Source organism: Culicoides brevitarsis, chromosome 1, assembly GCF_036172545.1.
Source record: "Culicoides brevitarsis isolate CSIRO-B50_1 chromosome 1, AGI_CSIRO_Cbre_v1, whole genome shotgun sequence".
NCBI classification, from domain to species: domain Eukaryota; kingdom Metazoa; phylum Arthropoda; class Insecta; order Diptera; family Ceratopogonidae; genus Culicoides; species Culicoides brevitarsis.
In genome coordinates, this window is record NC_087085.1 from 19,953,006 (window position 1) to 19,968,921 (window position 15,916).

Below are 15,916 nucleotides of genomic sequence, written 5' to 3' on the forward strand. Positions count from 1 at the left end.
TTAAATTAAATTTACGAAATTTGAAATTGTTATCTTTTGCAATAAGTAATTCGAACCTTGTAAAATTTGAATCTAATATGCTGACTAAACAACGAAACTTGGAGTACTTAGGGTTATTATCGAACCATTTGTTTGATTTGAACATTGAAGAAATTTTAAAAAATTCACCGAAACTCAAAACAATTAACTTAAATGACAATAAATTCAAATGCAGTCGATTGACAGAAATCTTGTCTTTACTAAAACAGAAAAAAATTACAGCATATTCAGGGGTGTACAGACTACGAGAACGCGACTATACTCCGGATAAGATTGATGGAATTCACTGCTTATCAGACAATCAATGGACTGCTGAATTCATAAAAGGTACTTTAATCTTTGAAGGTCAATCTTTGGAGGAAATATTAAATAACCTCAAAATAAAAACTAATGAGACGAGTGCGAATTTTAAAGAAACGACGAAAAATCTTACAAAAACAATTGAATGTTTAAAAACTGAGTTATCACAAAAAGAAATGAGCCTCAAAAGTTCTGATAACAATCATAAAAACCATCAAACGGCATTATGGATCTTTGGGTCTGTCACTTTCTTCGTAGTTATCTTGCTTGTAGCTTATATTTTGTTTGTATTTGAGAATAAATTCCGCACAATAAAAAATATTTTAACAAATAAAACAAATAAATAAACAAATAATTTTTTTTTTAAATTATTCAAAAAAAAAAATAATAATAATCTAAATATATATAAACAAAATTTATATAAATTTGAAACATCTAAAATTAAAAAAAAAAATTCTATCTCCGTATTTATGCAAAAAAAGCTAAAGTTTTTAAATTTTGTACTATATACCTAATTTATAATAAATATCATATTATATAAAATATTATACATAAAAAATATTATTATCAACATATTCAATATTATATCAATATATTTTACATGTATCTACTATCAATATCTAGTAATCTACTTTCAATATAAATAATATATTAAAAAAAATATTTAATAAGCCTTAAAAAATCTATTTTTTTAACAGCTTATTAAATTAAAATTTAGAAATTTTACATCAATTATGTGGCGGACAAAATTATTTTTTTCTATATTATATGTATAATGTATATCATATGTATATAATTCGTATATTATATGCATATATTTCGTATATAATTTGTATAGTATATGTATATAATATGCATATAATATGTATATGATTTGCATATAATTTTTATATAAATTTTTTTCATACTAAAAATTAAAAAGTGTTTTTGTTTAATTTATACAATTTAAACTTCGATTTAAGTTAAAATTTTAAATATTTAATATAAAAATTTTATATATATAAATTATATGCATATTATATACATATAAAATTCATATAATATAGAAAAAATTAATTTTGTCGCAGCTTTAATAAATATCATACTATATAAAATATTATTATCAAAATTATCAATTGTATTCAAAAAAATATATATTTTACGCTTTAAATAAATTTTATTTGCAAACCTCTTGTGTTTTTTTTTTATTTTAACAATCATATTTTTATTTAAGCGATTTTTTTATTACTAAATAAATACCGTAATCTACATAATGCTAAGAGAAAAAAAATCCGTTAAAATTCAAATGAAACGAAAAAATGTAGATAAATTAAGAGAAGGCTCATTTTGAAGTTAAGAGAACACAATTTCTCTTAAATTTTTGAACTTTTTTAATACTTCTTTCAAAATGTTTAAGTTGTATTTTTACCTATCTGTACACGCGAGAAAAAAACTTTATTAGTTTATTAGTTAAATTTACTAATTTTCATTTAACTGAAAAATTGGTAGACTTTATATGGGGTTACTAATAAACTAATTAAATTTAATTATTTTCTCTTATTTTACTAAAATTTTACTAATAATACCAAAATCTGGTAAAACTATTGATATGATTGAACTAATTAACTAATTGAACTAATTAACAATCAGAAAATTAGTAAAACTCAGCACATCTGTATATATAGCTCAGTTAGCTATGTGATAAAATGATACACATGGAGAGGAGACTAATGAATTATGAAGGCGAAGGTCGCGGGTTCGAATCTCATCTAAAAGTCTTTAGTTTATAAAAAAATTATAAGTTAATAAAAAAGTTAAAATTAAAAATGAATTTAATAAAAATTAATTTCAATTTTTTTTATGATCATCATACTTCAAAAATTTTTGAATATTAGAATCGAAAAAATTTATGAAAATTGTAAAAAATGGATGAAAAACTAAATTTACTAAAAAACTGATAAAAATTATTAGTTTATTGGTAACCAAAATAGTCGAGATGAATTTAACTAATAATTTACTAATTTTTAACTAATAAATAGTAAAGTGTATTTTAATTATTTTTTAATTATTTTTGAGATGATTTTTGTATGAAATACTAGAAATCAACTAATAAACTCTTTTTTTGCGTGTATAAATAATATATTAGGCCGCTCCAAATTTTTTTTTAAACTTTTTGTCCCATGCCCCATTTCAAAAGTCGAAAATCGAATGGGGCAAAATAAAAAAAAGTTAAAATTTTCATCAAAAATTACCATTTTTTAGCATATTTTCATGATTTTATAAGAAGTTTTCAAAAAAAAAAATAAATTTTTTTAACTTTTTTAAATCAAAATGATATATTATAAAGAATTTCCTTCTCTAAAAGCATTTTTTCAAAAATCAGTAAACTGATGTTTTCAAAATTTTTTTCAAGTTTTTTTTTTTTTTGTGAAAAATTGTTTTTCAATTTTTTAGTTGAATTGCTCTAAAAAAATATTGATCATCGGTCAAAAATTCATTGAATATTTGTCATTTTGTATGAAAAAGTATTTCAATTTTTTTTTTTTTTTTTGATGCCCCCCCCATTTTGAAAAAAAGTTTTTGGGACAAAAAGTTCGAAATAAATTTGGAGCGGCCTTATTTATTTTTTTTTTTTTTTGAAAATTAAAATTTTTAATTATAACTATAAAATGGAAAAACTTTTGACATTTTGTTTTGAATAAAAAATTAAGACATACACAAATTTTTCTTTTTAAGATTTTTTTTTGTTTTTTTTTTAAATTTTTGAATTTGAAAACAGAAAATTAAATTTTTTTTTAAATCAATTAAAAAATATTTCAAAATTTTGTCGAAAACAAATTTTTAGTAAATTATCAAACCTTTTTATAATTTTTCAAAATTGACTTTAACCAAATGGGGCTGAAAAAAAATTCGAAGCGGCGAAAATATATTTTTTAAAAAATTATTCATTTATTTTTTGGTTTCCAAAAATCTCTTTAAGATAATATTTTTCCTGCAAAAAAAAAATACTACTTAATTTTATTGAGCCACAAAACAATTAAAAACACAATTTTTTTAAAGATATTTTATTTATTTCTTTTATCATTAATTTAGGATTCGTCATTGATCATATTTCACGTTTTCTTTTTTCTCCTGTGGTATGTAGCGACAGTGCAGAAACTAATAATAAAAAATTTAAAAAAATTACAATTTATCTTTTGATTTTTCTGAAATATCTCATTTAAATTTCGTGTAAAAAGTCAAAATTTAATTTCAAAGCTTTCTGCAGCACAATCACAAAGCATATCGTTTTTTATTTATTTATTTTTTTTTATTCAAACTGGGATCATTTACAGTGGAAAATATTCATTAGTAGATACTGATTTCGTCAGTTCTTAATAAAAAATAATTGTTGTTATTTGGAACTTAAAAATATACATCCTCAAGTTTCGTTCGCGACAAAATTATAATTCTTACATAAATTTACTATCATAGTTTATAGAAAAATATCATAAATACAATTAATAAAAAATAAATATATTGCAGCTAATAATTTGATGATAATGAGATTTTTTTATATTTTTTTTTTCTTTTTTATAGTTTTGAGTTTTTTTTACTAGTTTTCGATCATTTTTTTTCACAAGTGTGTGTAGAATACTTTATTTAAAATTTTCATGAAGAGGCAAGTTTATTTTGTTTTAAATAGATTTTTTTATTATTTTTTTTTTCAAAGAAGCACTGAGCACGACTTTGTTTCAATAATAAATTTAAATATTTGCTTTTTTATTACATTTTTTTTTTATTTCAGCACAATCACTCGTTTTTTTTTCTTGCAAGCAAGCTAGATTTTGTCTTTGTATCAAAATATTTTATTTTTTCATCAATCTCCATAAATTTTTTAACAACTTGCTCTGGCTTTTACTACTTTTGTAAACAGCTAAATGACAATTTTGATGAAGCTTCCATTAAATCTTCGGTCGAATGAAATAAAATAATTTTTAATATAATAAAAAAAAAATACTTGATTGGAAAACTGATTTTTGAATAAACTTTTTACTTTACAATTAAATCATTTGCTTCTCATTTTCGTTATAATACAATTAAAAAAAATATAAATTTTTATTTTATTTTTTTATGTTTTTTTTTTATCTCGGGATAAGATCATAAATTAATGTTTAAGTGGTGTAGAACTGCTAATTCAACTTTCAATTTCTGCAAAAGAGAAAATAAATTTGAAAAATTTAGAATTTTAGCCCAAAATTTTTAATTTTTTAGAAAAAATGTGAAATTAAGCAACACCATCAACCTACCTTTTATTTGCTTAAAAAATTATTTCGAAAATTTAAAAATTACAAAAAAAAACATGAAATAAAAGCCATGCATAGTTAGTGACAATTAAAAGTGCAAAAATTTCAAAGTGAATTAAAAACCAAATTTTTACAGAAAAAAAAATTCGTGCAAATCAAACATACGTTTTTAACCGAATTAATAACATTGCGAGATTTATTTTTTCAAAAACACAAAAAATTTCTTAAATCATAAAATTTACAAATAAAAATCTTTTCCTTAAAAAAAATCTATCTCTACTGCACATTTAAAAAAAATCGAAAAAATTTATAAAAAAAATGCACCGAACTGGCTTTTTATCACAGACTGTCTCAGTAGTTGTGGGTTTCGTGTGTAATCTCCATTTTTACCCGCGTAACGCCCTCAATCTAATAAACGAGATGCTAACCAACAAGCACCTAAGTAATTATTTTTATGAACCGAAAATTAAAATTTTGAAAAAAAAATTATGTGAAACAGTTAAAAGTGACAAAAAATGTGTGAGTGCTTCTTGCTAAAACTATAAAATTAAGTGAACAAAATTACGAACAAAACAAAATGAATGAAATCCTAGCTAAAAAAAAATCGTCAAGACGACATGAAATATATTTACAACAGATTTAATTATTTTTTTTGTGAAAAATGGTGCAGTTTCAAGCAAAAAAATGGTGTGCAGTGTTGACTGTTAGTCCTAAATTTTAATTTATATTTTTTTTATATATCTACAATTGTACGTTTCTGGTTGTTTTATAAAAACATAGAGCAAAAAAAAATATTATTGACAAAAAATTATAATTGATTTGTTATACAGCAAAGCAAAAAACTACTATTTTTTATCTAATAATGGCGACGTTTCATTCTCTGATGAAATTTTACTAGTACCAAGCAATTTGTCAAATCCATGACTGACTACAGTTTTTTCTACAAATTTTATTAAGGAATTACCTTTAAGCATTGAATTGCGTTTAATTGATTCATCACTAAGGATTTTTTGGGGTGCCATGCCGCCGCCACCGCGAATTCCGGTGACAACGTGACCCTGACCAGCGCGAATTGGTTTAGCTAAAAAAAAAATATTTTTCATTAAATCAAAGAAAATTGTAGGAAAAAAATTAATTTTTTACCAATTTGAGCTTGAGGTCCGCGACGCGCCAAATTCTTCTGTCTCACAGCTTCCTTGATACGATCCACCTCGTATTGGTATCGTTTACGGTCACGCATTGCACCTTCTTTGGCCTCCTTAAGTGCAGTTTCCAGTGCCTTGACACGTTCCATTGTCGTACGCAAGCGTTTCTCTAGTTTTGGCAGCTCGCAACGGAGGTCAGCGTTGTCGCGCACCAATTGTTTATGCACCTTTGTTAGTTGCTCCAAGTTGTTCTCGAGGAAGGAAATCTTTTGTTTTTGTGCCAAGGAGCCGCCATCATCTTCGCTTTCCTCGGAATTGATTGATTTCTTGATGCGGGCCTGGAAAATTCGAGAAAAATTAATTTTAGTCTAATAAAATTTATTAAATTCAATTTTTGTCAGTTTTCTGCGATTTTATTGAAAAAATTCAGATTAAAAAAATAAAAAAAAAAATAAAATTCGAAATTTTTTGACATTTTTTACAATTTTTTAATTAAAAAATTTAAATTTTCAATTAAATAATACAAAAACCGAACTCAACTTGCTTTAAAAAGAAAAATAAAATTAAAAATTAAATAAAAAAAATAATTACGTGTAGGTACAAAATTAATTTTCACATCAAAAAAATAAAAAAAAATATTTTTCATTAATTTTGATTTTTTTTTTTTTTTTTTTGAATTTTAAAACGAGTTTGGTTCCTTTTTTGTATGATTTAAATGTGAAATGATATTTTTCATGTTTTTTTACTCAAAAATATCAAAAAATGTCAAAAATTTCCTTTGTTGAATAATTATTTTAATTTTTTTCTTGATAATTTTTCTTAAATTTTTTTTCTCAATTTTTTCTTAATTATTTCCCTAAATTTTTTGCCCTGATTTTCGTTAAAATCGAAAAGCGACAAAAATAAATTAAAGGTTTTTTTTATAAAATAAAATAACATAAAAAAAACTTACTTGCAAATCTTGCACAAACAATTTACGCAAATTGTGTAACGTTTGTAACTCCTTCGAGACTGTGTCTTCGAGTCCTTTGAGGTCTTGTCTGGCTTGTTCACGGCGCTCGTTAGCCATTCTATAATTAAAAAATAAATTTTAACTCAATCCAAAAGAATTTCTATAAAAACTTACGTTAATTCTTGCAACTTGGCGGACTTTTCTTCTTCCTCCTTCTTGAGTTTGGAATAATCTGCGGTCATTTGTTGCTGAGCCAAATTCAATTTTTGGTTGAAACTGAAAAAAAAATCATTAATTTTTGTCATTTTTTTAAAATTAAAGTCAAACATACTCTTTAAGCTCCTGGATCATCTCCTGTTTCTCCGAGATCTCGTCCCGCAATGCCGCAACTTGTTTCGTGTGGGCATCTCGCAACTGATCCATTTGATCATCGAATGCCATCTTAAGTTGGTCAGCTTTTTGTTTCTCCTCCGCATTCACCGTGGTAACTTGCTCAGCTGCCTTCAGTTTTGCGCATTCCTCACGCAACGCATCGACATTCTCCTCCAACGTGCGTTTCTTGTTCTCCGCTTCGCGCATCGATTCCTGCAAGCTCTTCATGCGTGCCTCGTGCTGCGAAATGAGCAAACGACATTCGCCCAAATCCTTCTCGTACTCGTGCACTTTTTTGTTCGAATCTTGTTGCTGGTTCTCCAAGTTGGTGCAACGCTGTGCGAGATTTTTCGCCTCGGACTTCATCTTGTTGATGAAAAGACGCGCCACGGTGAATTCTTCCTCCATTTTGCCGGGATCTGTGTTGAGTTTGAGATCCGTGGCGGGATCTGTGCACAACGCATGTCCAACTTCCGCGAGATCTTTCAGCAAATTCGAGAGCATCTCGTTGACGCGTTTCTTCTGGTGCGCCGACATGTCCTTGAGTTGCTGCAATTCCGTCGTGGTGGCGTTCAGGGCTTGCTGCTTTTGCGTCAAATCCTCGTTAATGGCGTCCATTTCCTTGTTCTTCGTCTCGATCTCCTGCGATTTTTGGTCGTAGTTGACGGCGAGTTCCTCGAGTGCCTGCAAAACTTCCTTGACTTCCTCCTTGGCGCTCTCGTTCTCCTGCTGGATGCGCGTCATTTCCGTTTGCAAATTCTCGTAGTCGCGACGTGCACTGGCAATCAGCTCTTCTTGCTCCTCAATTTGCTCCTTGAGCTTTTCGACATATTGCGATTGTTGGTTGATTTCTTCGTCCTTGTCGTCCAATTGTTGGTACAAGCGTTCGCGTTCCGTCTCCAAACGGGCACGTTCGTCGCTGCTGATCGAGCCAACCATCGCTAAACCGCTTGGGGTTGCTGGCGTGGGCCCAGCTGTTGACGGAACAACTTCGGATGTCTCCAAATTGGGAGTACTTGCCTCCATCGGATCCGCCATGCTGAATTGCTCGTCGGGATTAACGGTTTCGCCGGCACGCCATCTCGCCAATTCTGCCTCCAAACGTTCGAGTTTGCCCTTCATTCGGCCATTTTTCTCTTTTTCGCGCTCATACCGACGTTTCCACTCCTCGGCAGTGAGTTCTTCGTTAACGCAGACGACATTCTTGACGGTCTTTGCACGCTTACCAAAGTCCAACGTGGATTTCGTCTCGGACTCGTTAAAACTGGCGGGCGAGCAACAAATGACGATTGTCGTGCGGGCATTTCCACCGAGCGATTCTTGCAAAATACGCGTCAACTTGGAATCTCTGTAGGGGATGTGCGTTTTGTTGCCATCCGCAAGTGCCGAAATGACGTTACCCAAAGCCGACAACGACTTGTTGATGTTTTTCGCTTCGTCCAAGACAGCACCTTCAGCTCCAGTTTTTGAAACTTTTTCGGAACCCGCCAAATCGACCAAGTACAGTTTGCCTGACAACTTTTTCTGGTTCTCCAGATTTTCTTGCTTTACGTTGATCAAGAAAACGGAGTGCGATCGCGACGAATGTTCGTTCATGTTGGTCACGGCAACGTGGCGATTTGACTTGCCCTCCTCGATCACCTCGAAGACGTCATCGGGACTCGAGACAAAGCGTTCTGTCGCTCCTTTCACATAAGGCACACGATTCTTGTCCTCGTGAACGCTCAAATTCACCTTTGACACATCCAGCAAGTCGCGAATTTTGTCCATGTAGATTTCGTAGTACGACACCTTGATGTGAAACTCCAAATTCACCTCCATGCTGTAGATATGGTTGAAAATGTCGTTCACGATACGTGGAATGATACCTTGTTTACTCGGATCACCTGCAAAAAAAAATTGAAAAAATTAATTTTTGTTCCTTGAAAAATTTGAAACTAAAAAAATAATTTAAAATTAAAAAAAAAATTTAAATAATTTGACTTAAGCTTAAGTTTAAGAATAAATCAAATGTCAATTAATTTTTTAACTTTTCGACTTTTTTTGGAAAAAAAAAAATTTTTTTTTCGAGTTTTTCAATTCGAGTTCAAGAAAAATTCGAGTTTAAATATAAAAAAAATTAAAAATAAAAGTTTTTTAAGTCAAATATAGCTCTTAAATTAGCCAATGTTATCTCTTAAGTCAAAACTAATTGACTTAAACTTGAAAATGATTAAGTGAAATCACATTAAGTTAAATGCAAAAACTTAATTTGCAAAATCTTTAAATATTTTCGAAAAACAAATTAAAAATTTATCCTAAATATGCTCAAAAAGTCAAGCTGTTCTTTAACTTAAGCTTAAGTCAAAGGACTTAAGACACTTTTACTAAAGTTAAGGTCTTATTATAATTTAAAACTTATTTTTTATTTTTAAATTTGCAAAAATTCATTAAAATATTTATTTTTTAAAAATTAAAATTGCTTTGAATTTTGTATCCCTGCCTTTAACTTAAATTTGATGCTTAACAACTTAAGAAAATTAATCATGAGTTTGAATTAAAGAACATAAAAATTTCGACTAGAAATTCAAAATTCAATTAATTTTTGGTAATTAATTTGTTTTATTTTTACGAAAAAAATTATTTTAATTTTAAAAAATATTTAAGTTAAATTTTTTTAAAGTCGACTTAAGAGACTTTTATTTTTTAAGTCAACATTTTTTAACTTAAGAGTTACAAAAACTTAAAGAAGTCACTTTAAGTCAAAAAAGGAAAAAACAAAAACTTAAGCTTTTAAAGAACAAATATAAATATTTTTGATAACTTAAGCTTAAGTCTCATAAAAAATTAAATTTAAGTCAAAATACATTTTTTTCGACTGTAAAAAAACTCACCAAGAACTCCCTCCATTGTATGTGTTTTACCGGAGGACGTTTGACCATAGGCGAAAATTGTGCCGTTGTAACCGGCCAAGACATCAGCCACAATGGAACGAGCAGCTTCATTGTAGACCTTTTCCTGTGTCGCATTTGGCTTGAAAACTTTATCAAAAAGATAGACTTTTCCCTAAAAAAGCAAAAAAAAATAATATTAAATTACGTCTTTTTTTTACTTTCAACTAAAAATTCATTCACTCCAATTATTACTTATTCAAAGTGAAGTCATAGTAATAAATAAAAAAATAAATGCAACGCGCCGCGCCACCCACGATTACATACCAATGCTAGTAATTGTATTGCATGCTTCAATACCGTTTTACAAAAAAAATTATCGTCGATGAAATTTAATAAAATTAATGGGATCGCAATTCAATTGCATCGTAAAAATATTAAGGAAATCGCGATAACTTTCATTGCTGGTCCGTGATGGACGGCAGCTGTTTAAAATTTTTGAGTTATTCGAAAATATTGAATAAACAAATGCAAAGTCCGCCACTGGTTGTCATCGCACTTCGAGACAGTCACGCTTGCGTAATGATATTCTTTTATTCCGAATGACTAATAATTCCGTATTTCGTCATTATTTTATTTTATTTTGTTCTAAGACGCGTACACTTGTCGCTCTTGCTATGTTCACAAGCAATTTAACAAACGTACGAAAAAAAATTTGGTTGAGTGATCACCGATGATGATGTGTTTTTCGACTTTTTTTTTATGTGTCTACGACGACAAGTTTCCGAGGAAACTAATTATCCCTGCGGCCGTGACTTAAATTTCTAATGAGAAAATTGGAACGAGCAGCAACAACTGCGGCACACATGTCCGAATGTTGTCATAAAGAGGCATAAGTGCGACATCAAGGTCGCTTTCTTGCGTTTTATGGTTCAGCTGTGTGATTTTTCATCGATTTTGATTGTTGAAATCTTCGAAAAGCGCTACGAAATCGGTAATGAACCGTGAAAAATACGTGAGAGAGAAAGTTTATTCACCTGCGGAGCATTTCTTCATGATTTAAAAAGTTTTTTTTTTTTTTGCTTACGGATCGACTCAATTGCATGAACTAATTCGATCAATTAATCATTTCGTAACGAAGTCGAGCGCTGGAGTGTGAGTGGATCGAGTAAAATCAGCTGCATAGGCGTAAAAATTAGCATTTTCGTTGTACTTAGTAGTAAAAAAGATAAAAAAAAAAGCTAGAGAGCATAGGTACAACGAATTGTTATTGATGTGAATGTTGCTCTACAAATGATTCTTTTTTTTTTGTTCGCTTTTTGAGTCATTCGACGACGTGCTGCGTACACGTACTAAGTAGTATAGGAAGAAAGGTGTGATGTAAAAATGGCCAACAAACTAATTTTTCACAATTTCACGGCGATTTTCAGTGGATAACGCGACGTTTGGCGCACAAAACGCTCGCACCCGGTACGACAAAGGGACACTTACGCCTATCGACAAGCAATTTTCCTCGGGTCCTTGTGGAAATTTGACGATAAATTTCGATCCAGCCTTTTCTTCGGAGTCATTTAATGGACGAAAACGACACACAACTTTGATGCTGTCTTCTGCGGGAATTTCACGATCTGCAGACATTTTTTCACAGTTTCTTTCGTTTTAGCACAATTGCATACTAGTTCGCGCACCGTTTGCAAATATTTTCGGCAATTTTCACACTTGATTTTGCGGGAGAAAACACTGAAAATTGAACTTTTTTTTTCTTCTTTCGTTTTTCTACACACACACTATTATGGGGGATCGTTCACGTATCTCGACACGGGGAACGTTCACAATTGCGTAACGCATTGACAGTGTTTTATGAATTGGAAGTTGGGTTTAAAATGAACAGCCAATCACGATGAAATGTCATGAAAAAAGCGTTTCTGATTGGTGGAAAAATGGACTAGCAGGTGTTGGATGACCAGATGTCACCGATTTTCAGGAGTTGGAAAATTTTTGGTCTTCCTACGAGCCAAATTTTCAAATTTCCCTAAAATAAAAAGGTAATTTCAGAATTTTTTATTACTATAAAAAAAAATAAATTTTATAATATTTTTGAACATATTTTTGAAGAAAAAAATATAAAATAAAAATTTCTAAATTTCTAGTATTTTGCCTTTTTTTCGTGATTTTTAAATATTTTTCTTAAGAAATATGAAATTTAAAAAAATATTCTCATATTTTTTAAAAATTTGTTAATAACATCGATTCCTTTTATTTACTTAAATTACTCAGAATGATCAAAGCTAACCCGATTTCAAAATTTATTATGTTTTTAAAGTTTCGATTTCTAAAAAAATTTTTTTTCAAACTTACTAAAAAAAAATTCCCTGGGAAGTTATTTAAAAAAATTTTATTGATTTCTAAATAAAATTTGGAAAATTTTTGACAAAATTTTAAAAAACTTTTTTGAAGTTAATTTTAAAGTATTTAAGTTAGGTTCTAGAGATTTGATCTCAAATTACAGACCTATTTCAGTGTTGAGCGTTTTCTACAAACTATGCGAAGATTGTCTCTGCAAACGTTTATCGACTTTTCTATAGAGAACTGATTTCTAAAACACACCCAATATATCCTTTAGGAACAATGAAGTACAAATGGTGGAGCTGATGGATATTATAATGAGAGCCTGTAATGAAGAAAAATTTGTTAGTTTTACCTTTTTTTGACTCTTCCAAGGCATTTGACTTTGTGCCACATGATTAACTGTTAGATAAACTGAAGGAAGACAAAACGATTTTTGATTAACAGTAAGTCTAAGGTGATGTATTTCGGCAAGAACAATTCATGTGAGATCAACACCAAGAATTTGAAAATTCTTAGAATTTTTTTTTTAGGTTAGTTTAGCTTTTTCTTTTTTTTAGAAGCAAATAATCTTCTAATGTCTTGAAGTTCTATTGAAACGAAAGAAATTTTCTATGAAATATTTTGAAAAATACGAAAAGCAAAATAAATAGAATGTTAAATTTTCTTTCCAATAAAGTTCATTAGAATTTATTTTTTTTTTAAGTTCATTTTGTGAAAAAAAAAATATTTTTTAATTTGAAGTTACTGAATAATTTTTAAGGCTCAAAATTTGATTATGAAATTTGTAAAAATATATTATGTCCCCAATTCAGACTAAAACCATATAGACACCCTAACATCAGGAAGATTGACAAAAATCCACGTCGGATATCGAAGAAAAAGTAAAATATCGAGTAAAAATCATGGAAAATCACTAGAAAAACAGAAAAATTGTGAAATACCGATAAAACGTGTCCATAAAGAGCATCAAGGAGCAAAGGACGCACCTGCAAAACATTGAGAAACGAGGAAATTAAGAGCTGTTATGCGGCTTTAATAGTTCTAAAAATATTAAATTAATATTGCAACACACACACACCTACCCTAAAAACACATAAGAGCGAGCGTTTCGTATGATAAGACTCGGTTTCCTGTTGGACCTTCTTTTCGTTTATCAGATTTTGTGTTGAAATTCATTAGAAACTAGAAAAACAAACATTAGGCACTGAACATGGATGACGATTTGACGAGCAGCAGCCCCGCATCGAAAAATGTCGTGTTTCAATTTTTCGTACGGATAGGACAGGCAAGTCTAGAACGTTAATTGTGTCTCTCTTTCGAAATGGGGACAAATTATTTCGTGACGTCACGGTGTCGTCATTATTTATTTATAAAAAACTTTTTAATTTTTTTTTTAGATTTACCAAACTTACCTGGACAAAGCAACTCCGCATGCGAGAGCGCGATGGGTGTTTGCCGTTGTTCTTGTTTGTTTGTTTTTGCTGCGGATATTTACTGCACAAGGCTGGTACATTGTCACATATGCCCTCGGCATTTACCATCTTAATCTATTTATTGCATTCTTAACACCAAAAATTGATCCGGCACTCGATTTGGACGACGACATGGGACCCGAGCTGCCCACAAAGTCGAGCGAAGAGTTTAGACCGTTCATTCGACGGTGAGTTTTTTCAAGTTTTTCATTGAAATTTTACTAAAAAATTATTTTTTTTAGCTTACCTGAGTTTAAATTTTGGTTGTCGGTAACGAAAAGTACACTAATTGGTATATTCTGCACATTCTTTGATGCCTTTAACATCCCCGTTTTTTGGCCCATTCTTGTTATGTATTTTATCACACTATTTTGTATTACCATGAAAAGACAAATTAAGGTGAGTTGATTAATCGACTTAATTTGATTATTTGACTTTTTGTCAGATTTTTTTATTTTAGAGGGAAAATGAAAATTTTTTACATTTTCCTGTATTTTTTGATTAAAAATGTCAATTTTTATTAAAATCTTGTTAATGTTTTACAAAAAAGGAAATTATTTATTTAATTTTTAGTTAAATTTTTCCAATTTCGATAAAAATTTATTTTCCTGATTTTTGTATTTTTTTTTTTTAATTTTAAAAAATTGCAGTTTATATTAACATTTAATTTAAATCTGAATAAAAAATGAACTGAATTTGCTTTAATTAGACATTAACTGTTAAAATTTAGACAAAAGAAATTTTTCAAGTCACATGACTGGAACTATTATTTTCAAAAAAATTCCATTTTGTCTAATTTCATTAATTTTTTCTTCGATTTTCGACTTAAAAATTTTAAAATAATTTAAACAAAAATTAATTTAATCTAAAAAATCGCAAATTTACGGTCAAAAACATTAAAAATATCATACAAAAATTAATTTTAAATAATTTTTAATTTATAAAAAAATATTTTTCCCAAGCTCATCATTTGATTTGAAAAAGTCAAATATTAAATTTAAGTCACCTTATTTTTTTCTAAAATGACTCATCAACATTTTTTTTTCAATATTTTTTCAGCATATGATTAAGTACCGTTACTTGCCATTTACACACGGTAAACCACGTTACCAGCAACTGAATCAGGAAAAGTGACAATTAAAAGCACACTCATTGCCTGCTTCGCCCAGTATTGCAGCAGACTCAGTGACACCAATCCCATCGAATGTCGCTGTCGTGGCTGAACAAGAAGCAGTAAAAGAAACAAAAGTCGCCCCACCGCATATATTGACTGTTGTCTAAACAAAAAATGTAACATCTCAAAACACACAACATCCAAAAAGTACGAATTTTCAGTGTAGATTCAATCAAAAAAAAAACCATCACAGGAAAAAAATCTACAAATCAAACAAGAAAGGCCTCAATAATTTTTTTTCGTTTTTAGTGTTGCGTGTTTTATTTGTGCGGTAAAATATTATTTTTTGAACAAATTTTGTTTCTTTTTAATAAGCAATGATTGTGCTTACCTCGATTATCCATTAAACAATTGATGATATGATGACAGGCGCGTGTGATTATTATGAAAAAAAAACTTTCCTAAAATATGGTAATTGTCTGTATGAAACGAACCCAATCTTATGTATGATTATTAGTTTAAAAGTAAATAAATATTATAATTTAATGTTTAGTGTCTAATAGCAATTTAATGATAAAATTAATTTTCAATTTTCTTAGCATTTCATTTAAATTTATAAAAAAAATCTTTATTTTTTCTGTTAATATTTTTTTTTTCGAGAGTCCTTGTGAGAGAAAGTACTAAATAGTTGATATGATAAAATAAGGCGGGAGACCAAAAAAATTTTTTTGATTCATTATGCATTAAAAAAATGACTTAATTGCTTGAAATCCTTTCCTGACTCGCTTAAAAAATTAAAAAAAAATTTTTTACCTTTATAAAATTTCAATTTAAAAAAAAAATAATTAATTAAAATTACTTTAAAAATGTATTTAAAAAAAAATAAGTTTAAAAAAAAACGAAGGTTGATCATCAAAAAGCAAAAAATTAAAAATAAAACCCTTTAAAATTAATAAATATACAACTCAAAGAAAAAAAAAGTCATATAGAATTTCTACGAAAAATTAACAAAAATTCATAAAACACGACAAAAACTGG

The 15,916-nt window shown here is 28.8% G+C and overlaps 2 protein-coding genes across 3 annotated transcripts; one reads left to right on the forward strand and one right to left on the reverse strand.

The window, feature by feature from the left end:
- Window positions 1–3,376: 3,376 nt before the first annotated feature.
- LOC134827274 (kinesin heavy chain) lies at window positions 3,377–11,733 on the reverse strand. 2 transcript variants are annotated; one of them, XM_063839855.1, is made up of 8 exons: window positions 11,435–11,733; window positions 9,947–10,118; window positions 7,033–8,959; window positions 6,876–6,977; window positions 6,702–6,819; window positions 5,748–6,087; window positions 5,569–5,685; window positions 3,377–4,509 (listed from the first exon to the last, which is right to left on the reverse strand). In XM_063839855.1, exons 1-8 carry the CDS (start codon window positions 11,579–11,581, stop codon window positions 4,496–4,498), a joined length of 2,937 nt encoding a protein of 978 aa, XP_063695925.1. In that variant the 5' UTR covers window positions 11,582–11,733; the 3' UTR covers window positions 3,377–4,495. The 2 variants fall into 2 exon arrangements, with proteins under 2 accessions (XP_063695925.1, XP_063695924.1); XM_063839854.1 differs by lacking the exon at window positions 3,377–4,509 and having other exon boundaries at window positions 4,782–5,685.
- A 1,400-nt stretch (window positions 11,734–13,133) lies between these two features.
- On the forward strand, window positions 13,134–15,890 carry LOC134827275 (protein RER1). Its single transcript, XM_063839856.1, has 4 exons — window positions 13,134–13,577; window positions 13,690–13,952; window positions 14,007–14,163; window positions 14,824–15,890. The coding sequence occupies exons 1-4, from the start codon at window positions 13,503–13,505 to the stop codon at window positions 14,896–14,898; spliced, it is 570 nt and encodes a 189-aa protein (XP_063695926.1). The 5' UTR covers window positions 13,134–13,502; the 3' UTR covers window positions 14,899–15,890.
- The last annotated feature ends 26 nt before the right edge of the window (window positions 15,891–15,916 follow it).

Bases quoted from the DNA above. Each gene is read 5' to 3' on its own strand.
- LOC134827274 (XM_063839854.1), bottom strand. From the start codon at position 11,581: ATGTCTGCAGATCGTGAAATTCCCGCAGAAGACAGCATCAAAGTTGTG. The intron at 10,119-11,434 runs GTAAGTGTCCCT...TTGCTTTTTTAG, and splicing joins AAAATTGCTTGTCGATAGGC to GGAAAAGTCTATCTTTTTGA. The intron at 6,088-6,701 runs GTAAGTTTTTTT...CGAATTTTCCAG, and splicing joins TGTTTGTGCAAGATTTGCAA to GCCCGCATCAAGAAATCAAT.
- LOC134827275 (XM_063839856.1), top strand. From the start codon at position 13,503: ATGGATGACGATTTGACGAGCAGCAGCCCCGCATCGAAAAATGTCGTG. The intron at 13,578-13,689 runs GCAAGTCTAGAA...TTTTTTTTTTAG, and splicing joins TTTTCGTACGGATAGGACAG to ATTTACCAAACTTACCTGGA. The intron at 14,164-14,823 runs GTGAGTTGATTA...ATATTTTTTCAG, and splicing joins CCATGAAAAGACAAATTAAG to CATATGATTAAGTACCGTTA.